The 13,023-nt window shown below is 31.8% G+C and overlaps 1 protein-coding gene across 1 annotated transcript in view; it reads right to left on the minus strand.

The window, feature by feature from the left end:
- Zip48C (Zinc/iron regulated transporter-related protein 48C) overlaps positions 1-4,304 on the minus strand; it is a 43,280-nt gene extending 38,976 nt beyond the window's left edge. Inside the window, exons 1-2 of the mRNA XM_090108282.1 lie at positions 4,012-4,304; positions 3,702-3,936 (exon numbers count right to left, since the gene is read on the minus strand). Of these exons, the coding sequence (XP_089964408.1) occupies positions 3,702-3,936; positions 4,012-4,119 (343 nt within the window). The 5' untranslated portion in view covers positions 4,120-4,304. The remainder of the gene's footprint in view (positions 1-3,701; positions 3,937-4,011) is intronic.
- Positions 4,305-13,023: the final 8,719 nt, after the last annotated feature.

The following is a 13,023-nucleotide window of genomic DNA, read 5'->3' on the forward strand; positions in this document are numbered from 1 at the left end:
CTCGATAAATGAGCTATCTAACACTGAAAGAATTTTTCAAATCGGACCAGTAGTTCCTAAGATTAGCGCGTTCAAACAAACAAACTCTTCAGCTTTATAATATTACATAGTATAGATTTGAAAAGTGTAGGTATACATATTTAGATATATTGAACTCATATATTCAAGGAAAATAAATTTGAAAATGAGAAAGTAGACGAAAATGTTCATTATTTTATGTAAAACATAACTATTCAATTTTTAATTTCAATTCAAGTACCAATAAAAGAGATTATTATACAAATTAAAATAAATTACCATTCATTTGATATGATGTCTATGTAGATATGCTTTAAGTAATAGGTGTGTTCAATAACCCAACTCTTTTCGAAAATTTTTACCATCTTTTTTTGTCACAATACCCAGATACTTTAAAAGCTATTTTTCTCAAATTTTTCCATCATTCACATAATTTATTCAATCAATATTTATCGCCTTATATATTTATTAACATATTTTTATGGCTTCAATTATTCCTTCCTATACCTACTATGTATTGTGAATAGGTATAAGTATATTATATTTCTCGATAATCTCATAGTCACATATTAATATATTGTTACAGTTTATTATATTTATGCTCTGCCCTATTCCTCTCCTCAAACTTCCTTCCGTTTGTCTGGTTGTCTGGAAGAAATCGCTATTTAGCGATAAGACATTTGTTTTAATTTATAATTAGATTAAGTTCCTAGTTAAGTTATTTCAGAGCAATAAAGTATGAATAAATAAATATATTTAAGACGTTTCGATTAAGACGTCATTTGTTTTAAATTACTTAAATGATTTACAAACCCCGCCTATTGGAACTAATAATCATTTCGTGTAAATATAAAAAAAATCACAGAATATTTAAATTGGTTAATTTTATTTTAATATCATCATCATCAAATTCCTTCACGAAGCCGCTGTGGTATTAGCAAAAGTGATCATTATTTGTTTTAAAATTATTCTCAACTAGTAATACTATTACATAACACTTTAAATAATATCATTATAAAAAATATATAGTTATTATCCAAGATCTATCTAATCTACTAATCTTTGCTAAATTATTTATGATTAGGTACACGCACAATATTAACAAAGCTGCTTTCCTCACTTATAAGTGATATAACCCATAAATCAGGGTTTTCCTTGGGTTTTCTTAAAGAGAAAAAAATACAAGTATTGAATGGAAATGTTTATGTCTGTAAAATAAAACTAAACAAAATACCTAAAAGACTTGGATTTTTACAAGTTAAAGAACAAAATGTTTAAAATTAAAAAAAAAACAATAAAACAGTATCTTAGTGTAAATGTTCCTTATCAAAGAGACAAATGACACTGTTTACTATACAATATAATTACGCCATAAAAATATTAAAATATATACATTTAGTTTATACTAAAAATTATGTTAATATGTGGTAGTCTGTTTGAGAATTAAATTATTTGCTTGTATTAATTATTATCTATATTATGGCAAGGCCAAAATATGTGACCTTGGCAAACAAAAAAAATACTTAAATTTTAAAAAAATGATGACGCCATAATATATTACTGCAGTCTATAAATAAAGCTCTTAGTTGATATATAATTGAAAAACCTTGAATTTGAATTAGCAATGGAGAAAAGTAATCCATTTTTACAATAGCATATTTTTGTTTATTATATTATATTCAAATAGTTTTTTCACACAGTTATTTTTTAATAAAAATAAATAATAATGTGTTAATGAAAATGACCTAGAACAATACAAAAAATTAAGATTATTTTAGATCATAGATTACCACTTTAATATACAGTAATTTAATAAATAGAAAAAGATTTTCTTATTGGTTAATTCAAAAACTATAAGTTTAGTTAGCACAAATAATAGTTTATATCCTGGTTGGCACATCACAATTATTAAGGACATAAAAATTTTATTTGTAAAAGCATCGACAAACACATTTGGAGCATTGCTATGCTCGTCATTTTAAAGGACGCAACATACAAATAATTAAAATTATTTTATCTATTATAACCTTGTCTCATATCTAGACTTTTTCATAACTTAATTTCCTCATTTTTTAATAGGGCCGTTTTTATATCTTAAAATTTTAGTTGTTATTTAAGTTATTGTTTTCTGCATTGAATAGAGGTGATTGCCAAATTTCAACACCTCTGCAAACAATAGGTATTTGGTAAGGCTAAGTGAAAAGGCATTCTGCTGTGTTTGGTCAACTTTACAACATTATTTATCATTTACTTTGTTCTGAGGTTAAACAATAAATGAAACAAGCAGAATCCAAACAAAGAGACACTAGGATATTAAAATCAAAGTAAAAATAACTGGAGTTAAATCATGATTTTGCATTGATACAATTTTTTTTATGTATGTACAATAAATAATAATTAATAAATAAAAAATTGGTTAGTAGAGACAGACTCGATTCGATTCGGTACTAAGATTCCCTACAAATAAGCAAAATATCAACTGCAACAAAAGAGTACCCAGTCAATTTATAACCGTGTTAACTGTATCTTAATGCCAATTTTTTATTATTTGTTGTTATAGCGACAACAGAAATACACCATCTCTGAAAATTTAACCCGTCTAACGTCTATGTATTGTGAGATCTGTGATTGAAGTCCTAGTAATAGGTTCTCATTTTACCCTTTTGTCATGGAGCCCAAATAAATAGTAAAGATTTGATTATTTGTTACCTTTACCAAATAACACAGTAGGTATATATATTTTTAACTGCACTTGTATTTGATATAAACATATTTAAATAGATTGATTTGTGATTCAACTAAGTAATTGTGTTAAAAATAAAAACTAAATATAACCAAAAAATTACTTTGGCAATGATTCAGGTACTAACAAATTACTACATGAATAGTAATATTATGAGCTCTCCCGTCATATATTTTTCTCCTACCCAGTATATTTTTTATTTTCCTCAAATTGAATCCAATATTAAAAAGGAAAATTTGATTATTAGCTTTTTCTAATTTAACAAAACTTTTTGGCCAATGTCAAAAATACTTTCACTATTATGACTCTGGATTTCTGTTGATTTATTTTATAATTCTATGTAAACCGAGTCAAAGTATAAAAGCTTATTCTCAGGGATGTCTCATGACCAAAAAATTACTTTGGCAATGATTCAGGTACTAACAAATTACTACATGAATAGTAATATTATGAGCTCTCCCGTCATATATTTTTCTCCTACCCAGTATATTTTTTATTTTCCTCAAATTGAATCCAATATTAAAAAGGAAAATTTGATTATTAGCTTTTTCTAATTTAACAAAACTTTTTGGCCAATGTCAAAAATACTGTCACTATTATGACTCTGGATTTCTGTTGATTTATTTTATAATTCTATGTAAACCGAGTCAAAGTATAAAAGCTTATTCTCAGGGATGTCTCATGACTCATGTCTAATAAAAACAGTTTGTTATTGTTGCCTTTATTGTCTTGTTTTTAGTTTGTTTTGCGTTTTTTTATATATTTGACTAATGGTAAATTAATTATATTCACAAGGTATTGCCTATTTTATAAACTTATAAATTAAATATTCATGGAATTCGTATCAGGCCTTGGAATTATAATTTATAATAAATGGATAGTTCCTTAATGTTTGTAGTATAATTTTATCATTTTATAAAAAAAAATAAACAATACTCACTTATCATCATATTAGTGGAATTAATTCCTAAATAGTCCAAGAATCTATCAGTGCCAAACACAAATATTGCTCCAAACAAAAAGCCTCCAGCTACAGGCAAAAAGGCATACTGTCCTTCATCACCGTACATGCCTGATTCTTCACACATCTTTATTGCAGGTTCTAACAGAGACCAGTAGGATGCGGCAGTCATAACACCTGCAGCGAATCCCAAAGACACATCTAGTAATTTCCTCTGGAATTGAAAAATAGTATTGTAACTCATGCACTAACAAGTAAAATAACAAAAACAAAAGCTATTTTTTCTCACATGTTTCCCTCTTATAAAGAACACACAACCGGCCCCAGCTGCAGTCAACCCCCACGTCAGAAGCGTGCCCAAAAGGGCTTGTGTAACAGCACCGTATCCCGGTAACATTTTGGCTAAATAGACTAAACGTTTTTAAGTCAATAGTTATCTTGTTAAGTACTATTTACATAAAACATCTCAAGTTAAGTTTTATACTAAATTTCTATCATCAATCACGATCTTTTTATACCCACACGGCACATGTTTATCGTTTAAACTTTGACTGAATTAATTCGTAAATTAAATGTTTGACAAAATATTGAGTTTGACACTTCGCTCTTCGACGTCATTAACGTCAACTTCAGAATACTGCTCTAATGACGTACAAGGGAGTCATTTAGTGATGTACATACTACTTTGTTAAAGTCGGTTCTTATTATAATTTTATAAAGCAAACGAATAAAAAACAAATATATGTATGTATAAAAGAAAAATTGTCTTTATCATTTTAACCCTACAGTAGTGCGTATCTAAAAATGACGTGTGAGGTCGCGTGGTCTACAAGGGTATACCATTTTAAAACAAGAAAAAGTACAAAAATAAATTAAAAAGTCTGTTTATTTATTTATAAATCTTCATTAATATATAATATTTTGTATTTAAAATAATTAACAAAACATACAACCATATCTTTTACGATTAGAAAAAAACAACTTCAACAAAAATTACCTCTTTTTCAGTCGTAATACACGATATAATTCACATTATAAGAGATAAAAAAAATTATACTTAAAACGTGCTTAAAACATAGTGTAATCAGTATTTTGCAAAAAAATTATGCAAACGATTTCAAAATGGTTAGAACATATAAACTTTTTACGGGCTTTAATGCAGTCATGGTAGCGATCAAAATAATGGTCCTGCTGTCGATGTTGCCGGGTTTTTTGGTGTGGAATAACTAAGAAATCTTTTATTTTGAGGGAAAGAATTCTTGGCAATGTTATTAATTTGTCTGATCTTTTGGCGTATCCACACATGCCGCCGGCTTATGCTGCCGGGTTTCAGACCGCCTTGCCGCTAAATGCAGGCCGCCGCGCCGGCTTTATACAATGGTTCATTTTCTTGATACTTTTCTATGAAAAAAAGTACTGCACTATCATCCCTGTTCAATTCTGTCATGTCTATATTTCGTTATTGACTTAAATATTAAATTATATTATACTACTGGGCATTTGCATGGCATTTACACGGCATTTGCACGGCATTTGCCGTTTGATAATTTTCATGTAGAATAATTTATGTGATTGGGTACTGTGAAGAGAAATAAATAAATTATTTGGTTTGATTTGATATGAGTAGATTTGATTTGGTTTGGTTTGATTTTATATGATTTGATTTGATTTTTATTTGCTGAATGTATGCATAGCGCATTAAAGGCACTGAGGTAGATCAGATAATAGAGCACGGTTACAAGCCATCTTCTTGAATTTCTGGACGTGAACAATATAATAGAGTAACAATACACTTTTATCAATTAGATCCACTTCATTTTTAGTGCGATTATAGGAAGACATTATTTCCGGTTTCAATAATTTATCTCCAGTATAGGCATCTATTGCTGCTTCTCTACGTGGTCTTCTAGAATTTCTATCTGAACTAGACTAGTCGCCATCAAGATCATCACGACACTGGTCTTCGGTCAATCAAGCCTCGATCATCGATCGTTCGATCGATAAGTCTCTTTCGTCTGAAAAAAAATTTCCTCAAATGACCATCTACAAGATTTTCTCACGTTTCTGCTTATAACTTCTAAAATTTTCAATTCATGGCATAAAGTTACCTCAACATAATTTTGTGGGCATAGTAATTACTAATTAGCTACCTGTAAATTATTTTTCAACGATTTTTTTTGTAGGACGCATAGTTGCCGAGGTATCAGGAACATTGTGTTTGCACCCATTTTTGACAAGGGTGACGATCCCTTATCTTGGGGTCAATGGACTATTTCTTTATTATAATATTCTAGTAATATCTTTTTAAGTTATAGATACGGTGTACAGTGTAGGTACACGCTCAGAATTGTAATACGAAAGTCAGGTAATTCGTATAAAACGAAGAAGCGAAATGTAATTCGTTTTTATACGTGAAAGTGTGAGTACCTAACCCATTTATCTTTTGATATAAGGTTGATACGTTATTGCTTTTGACCGTGATTTGGTTTATTATAATTAATCTTTAATCTATATATATATATATATAAAACTCAAAGGTAACTGATATAGTGATCTATCAACGCACAGCCCAAACCACTGGACGTATCGGGCTGAAATTTGGCATGCAGGTAGATGTTAGGTCGTAGGCATCCGCTAAGAAAGGGTTTCCCGAAATTCTTGCGGGAACGGGGAAAAACGGGGATGCACGTACAAAGTCTTGGGCGGAAGCTAGTTACCTATATTATTAAACCGCACGGTACAGTAAGTAGGTACTTAGTACTTAGTAGGTACTCACGGCGACAAACATGGTTGCATGATTTATTCAATTCATAATTAAGTAGTATATTAAATTAGGTTAATCATTGTGTGTCTACAAACTTCAGACAAATCTACTACTACACTTATATAAATAATAGTTTAACGTGGTTAAATTTTTTAAACAGAGGCTACGTGACAGATTACTTCTCTTGATAATACTGTTTAGAGAATTAAGTACATATTATAATATGAGTTATGACGTCCGTGTGTAAGTACTAATATTTTGCGTAGAAGTATCGTTGTAACGGCGTTTAAGAAGTGACTCATTACAGTCGTATTGTATGAAAATAATTATTATTTATCTAGAGGCGTGCAAGGCGAGCTCTCGCATTTTAATTCTCAGCGTTCCTTTGATATATTTTTTTACAATCAAATATTTTTTTTAATATCTAATACCGTCGTTAGATAAAATGTAATAAGTAACTAACTATATTATATGCATGTAGGTACACGTGAATGTCTAGTTTAAGAAATTCTCACCTACTTGGTTCAAGATTGCAAATTGTTCTGTCCTGCTTGTTATAGTCTTTAAGAATATTGATAGCTCATTGAAAGTAATTAGCGTATGAGTATTTTATTTGATAGACTTTAATAAGACACGGTCTATTCAATTCCTTTACCATAAACGGTAATGAATTTGCACCGTTATGTATCTTTGATAACATGTCTAATACCGTAACATAAAAACTATTATTAACATTCCCATACATAATTAGCATGACATGGAAAAATATGTCTTCTAATAGGTATAATTATTGTATCTGCATACTATGTATATCAGGCTGCATTATTAACAACGTGTACGTTATAGATAGGTACTGAAAATAATGAAGGGGAAAGGAAATTATTAATTGTTCTGTGAGATGAGAATTCCTTCCTGGAATAAAATATAGTGAAATTGTTCCAATGAGATTCCCATAAAAACGAGATACTACGTACATACTCTATCCACTAATCTTTCTCGATAGAGTTTCGTCTCATGTAAGTTTTCGGTATATAGGTATTATATAGAGTCTAAGAGGTTGGTCACTGTGTATGGAGCCGCCTAATCCGAAATATATATACCTAATTTAGGCAGGCACGGCGTTAAAACACTTTTAAATTAGATATTTTTAATATTTTCTTACGTTATTAATAAGGTATAAAATCAACCCCCATTTTTGTTGCTCACTTATCTAAGTATTATACAACAAAGTAAGGCAATATATTATGTACAAAGTTTCCACTTAGTCCCGCATGCTCTACAAATGTCGTATCTATTCGGTTACGTTACTATTAACGGATCCAGAACGCACAAATAGCGCAAATACAATTTATCTTTAACACTTTGTAATGAGTTTTTAAAGCGATTCTCCACAGCCGACAATACCACAAATCGTTAACATAATTCACCATAGAAACTTATTTTTTAAATTAATATCAGATATTAATAAATTCGAAGCAGTGTTGGTATTTAAGTACACAAACTATAGATAACTAGTTACACTACGCTTTATGTGATAATATTTTGTGTAATTTTTACAATATTGGCATGTAATTTTTATGAAATGAGGTAAATTAAGACTAATCCTCAATGTTCGTCTGTTTAACGGTGATATCACGTTGTCTCGGAGTATATCTTCAGTGTTCCCCGCCAGCGCAGCCACCGTAGCGTTAAAAAAACGAAATATTCCGCTAGCTCGTCATTATTCAAATTTTCGATGTTCTACTTGTGCGTTTGTTCCGGCCTTTGATTCTTAGCCTATTTCGACTTAAATACGATCATCGAAATAAGGTTCCGAGCGGTCAACTGAGATTGCCGTGAGAAATCCGTTAAACAAACAGATTGCGCGGTTTGTCATCTATTGGAGACACCATCTAAATTGTTAACCGCAGAATCTCATGATTGTTTCTTAAATTTAATACTTCGTTTCTCTTCTATTTTATTCAAATGCCGGAAATGTTCTAAATATCATATTCAGGACCTACTTTCCTCATTTAAATCGCCATTGAAATTGCATGCCATATGGCCCAAAAAATGTTCAAACCTTTCTCTATAATAAATCAAATTAATGTTGCATCTGTTGTCATTTACAGTACATTACAGTAGTTTCAAGTATAACACATTAGGTTAATAGCTCGCCATAATTCAAGGGCAATGCTCTCAGAATAAAAATGTTGATTAAGATGTGATGTATGACCGTATGACGTGTCGAACGTGCAGACATAATTGCATGGGCGATTACACCGGCGATTGTGTAACGGGCTCGAGCTTTACTGTTTATATCGATTTCGGAACGAGCATCCATATAGTCGTGATGTCATGAGAGCACGCGGAAGGTTGGCCATCAATCACTGCATTCGATTCGGACCGCACTGATGTGATGGAGGCAAAAACGTGTCGACGGCACGCGCAGCTCTAATGATTTCAATTGCTTTGCGATTCAGAGAATGCACTGGAAATTGAACATTTTATTGACATTGTATAACGATGCTATTTTATAGATGAATGTTATAGAGCTACATATATACACAATACACACATCTACTTATATTACACATTTAAATTACAGATTTACAGATTATTGATCTTCGAATATTGAAATTTGAAATCATAAAGCATAATTCAAATAATGTTGATACTCCAACGTCTCCAACTAATTAAATTAAAAAGTGTGGTAAAGTTAACGTTTTTACGATAATCAATAATCATTATAATACCTATATTATAAAACTGAAGAGTTTGTTTGTTTGATTGGTTGAGCGCGCTAATCTAATCACAGGAACTTCGGGTCCGATTTGAAAATTTCTTCCAGCTTGTCAGCATTTATCAAAAAAGGCTATATAGGCTAAAAGGCTATATCATCAATCTAAGACCAATAGGAGCGGATAAGTTTGAAATAAATAGAGAGATTGGAACGGAGAAGTTTTTGAGAGGGAAAATTTTAAACAGTTAACGAAGAAAATTAGGAAATATGGGAAAGTGTGTCGCTTTTACAGAAATTCTGACTTTAAACTTGGCTTAGCTTTTTTAACATAGATGTTTAAACTTTGAACTAATATTACAAAAGTATACAAAGTTAACACCACCCATATAATATTACACTGACGATAAAAATATATAACATAAAACATTCAACAACAATGTATTGCATTACAATTATACTGGCGTTATCATCAAAGCTTTTCTAATACCTACATAATCGTAAAAATTATCTGTATGGAATAAAATTGCTATCGAATTGATTGAAAATAACATTCCAGAACGCAATAAAAACGAAAGTAATATTTAGAGGTTAAATCTAACTATTAATAATACCAAATAAGCCATTTTAGTTATTTTATTGGACTGGTAAATCGGTGAAAGTAGGTACTAATCTAAAAAAGCGTTCGTCATTCATTTCAGTTTTCATCACATTTCTCTAATAAATAAATAATTGATGGCGGTACCAATTCATTATACATCTATACTACCTAATATTATAAAAAGGAAAAGTTTGTAAGTATGTATGTATGTATGTATGTATGGTTTTCACGCAAAAACTACTGGACCGATTTCAAAAATTCTTTCACCATTAGAAAGCTGCATCTTTACTGAGCAACATAGGCTATATTGCATTTTCAAAAAAATTAGAGATCCTTACCAAAAATGCAATAATGTAACCCAAGGTGTAAAAAAATCCTCAATAAAACTTCTGTCATCGCGTGCGCTGCGGAATCTATTGAAGATAGAACAAAAAAATGTTCTACGGTATTATAGAATGGATCAATATCTACAAGAAAGTCCGCGATACCATATGTCCATCTTCAGTAGTTATGTTACTACAACAACTTTTTTACGTTTTCAAAGTAAATAGAAGCGCCGACAGTAATCAAACCATGTTATCCATACACATATATTAATCCTTATCCCATTAAATGATGTTTTATTATAGACTGTTTCAATACCAGCAAAATACTTTTTAAATGAAAAGAATTGGATATTCCATTCAAAAGATATAACGAATTTTTAAAAGTGTCAATCTACAGAAAATAGTAGGTATACTGTTCGAGCAGGCCGTAGTGCGGGGGTCACGGAGGAATTCTACCAATATGCTTCTTGACGGAACACAGTGGGGTTTTGGTCAGGAGGCCGTGGGTATCTATGAAACATTTCCGCACTAAAAAAAAAGGCCGTAGTGCGGGACCCCGTCCCGCTAAAGGTGATTTTCATGTGATTAAAAATTAAACCTATAGTCCGACCTATAGTAGACTTTTCACTGTAACGATATCGCTATCTATGCGGGTGAAATCGCAGGGCATTGCTAGTATAATATAAATTAAAACAAATATTTTAACAACGCAACGCCACACCTACCATCACGTTTGTAGAAGCAGTAGACAGCTGTAGTGTAAAAATGCATTGTTTGAATAAATCATAAATATGCGTAATTCGTAACTTAAAACTTTTATAGGTAGGTACCTAATTAAAATCGATGTCTCAGTGAAAAAATAAAAAGTTAAACTGTAACTGACTCTACCTCTATGAATTTTGATATGTTTGTTTTTTTTTCTAATATAAAGTTATTGATGAAATAGGTTAGCGTTGGTAATTTGACGAGTAATTATGAAATAAGAAATTTATCGACATTTTCTTGTTTGCTCTGCGTAAACTTACTCAAACGGCATACACAATTTTTGTATTTCAGTCGATAAATTGTTTGCTTACTTAATGTTTGTTAGTTGTTGCTAGTTGCGCCCCGAGGTTTCATCCGCGCGCGTGAATGAGTTTTCCTATCTAAATCCTAATTACCATAATAACCTACAATAAAAGAAAAGAAAATTCTTTGATTGTAGGTTTGTTCCTTCGTTACTTGACTTTAAATTTAGATATTTAGCTTGTAAAATGTTTTTTTTATATACCTATTACCAAGGCTTATTTAGTTATTTGCTACCAAAATAAAAAGGTACTTAACGTTACTGACGAACGGTAGCACCTGAAAAATAAAAGCTTTGAGTTTTTTCTGTGCGTTATTTAGTTGCGAAACGTCGGAAATCATTCCAAAGATACTACGGACCGGACATTGTTATGATAATTAGCATCGGCTAAAGAAATTGGTGGAACCTTTGTTATGTGGTAACTAAAAAAGGGCGTCACTGAGCTCATCGTTACGGATGGCTTCGCAGGTGCCGACGCTCTTGCTTCATAAACTCCATCCGATCTAGAGATAATGGGAAGATGCATACAAATTTCATTTAATTAAAACATCATAAGATGCGCTTTAAGGGCTTGCACTCTTTAAGTTGTAACCTAATATTTAGATACTTTATAGTAAGTAGGTAGTTCATTCAGCTAAATTGTGCCTGTAGGTACAATCAGGTACCTGATTATTATTGTTGAAATTAAATTATAATAATAAAAAGGTACCCTAATAGCAGCAAATATTCAATTTGCAGATTTGGTATAATCTCCAATCAAACTTAATCAGAGTGCGTCTATGGTCATTGGGTTTTTTAAAATTAGCAATAGATGGTAGTCTATAACTGACTACTATTCTCTATTTGTATTGGCTGCTCAATGAAATACATTTATCTTATTCATAGACCGGTTATTTCAGATCGATAGTTATTCAGCGAAACAAACAATGAATGTCTATAAGGCGCGGGTCAAACACAAGCAGCGCGGGCGCGGGCGTGCCATAAGCGCACCTCTTGAATCTGTTTTGCACCACGTCCTTCTTATACATTTTGTATGAAAGAATTTTGGAAAGGCGACGAGGCGGCACGCCACGGTTGCGCCGCGGGCGTACCGCAGGCGTACCGCAGGCGCGCTTCCCCCCATCGCATCCAAATAGAGGTCAATTCACGGTCATACACAATCAAAAACAAATCGGGTGGTATAGACCGGGAGATACTGACACAAAATTTCGAGTCATTTGTAACAGGATGGCGGTTCTACGGGGGTCTTAGTACGCAATGACAAAAACGAAAATGATGGTGTGAACGCTGGTACCGGTGGCTAAGTCGCGTGGGCGTTAGTCGAACTCGTCGTATTTTAACCTTCTTTTCTTCCATCATTACACCAGTACTACTTTAAAATTACTTTAAAAGTACTATAAAATTTTCCAAGTAAATTCCAACATTTCCAACAAAGATATATTTGCAATCGTGGGGTTATCCTCGCTATTTACTTACAAGGAATTATCAAAACAAAATCGTTACTTTCAAATTAATGTTAATCTCTTTTAGCACAAAAAACATAATTTTACTAAATTATGCATGAAGAAAATGCATTTAACCACTCTATATAAATATCATTTTCGGACGCCAACAGCGCGCCCGATGCGCGCCGCGCCGCTTGTATATGTCCCGCGCCTAAGGTAATGGTATTTGGGTAAGTGAAATAAATGTTTATCTATATTCATCTGGGAAGTTGATTGACTTTCTACAGTCGCTATAATTACGGATCAAATCGATAGACTCAGTGAGCTCGGACAAATAGCGTATTTAGTTATCTTATCGTTCGATCGCGGCGCCTCGCATC

Source organism: Colias eurytheme, chromosome 12 (genome assembly GCF_061535395.1).
Source record: "Colias eurytheme isolate Ceu_HAF_F1 chromosome 12, ilColEury1 Martin Lab GWU primary, whole genome shotgun sequence".
NCBI lineage: Eukaryota > Metazoa > Arthropoda > Insecta > Lepidoptera > Pieridae > Colias > Colias eurytheme.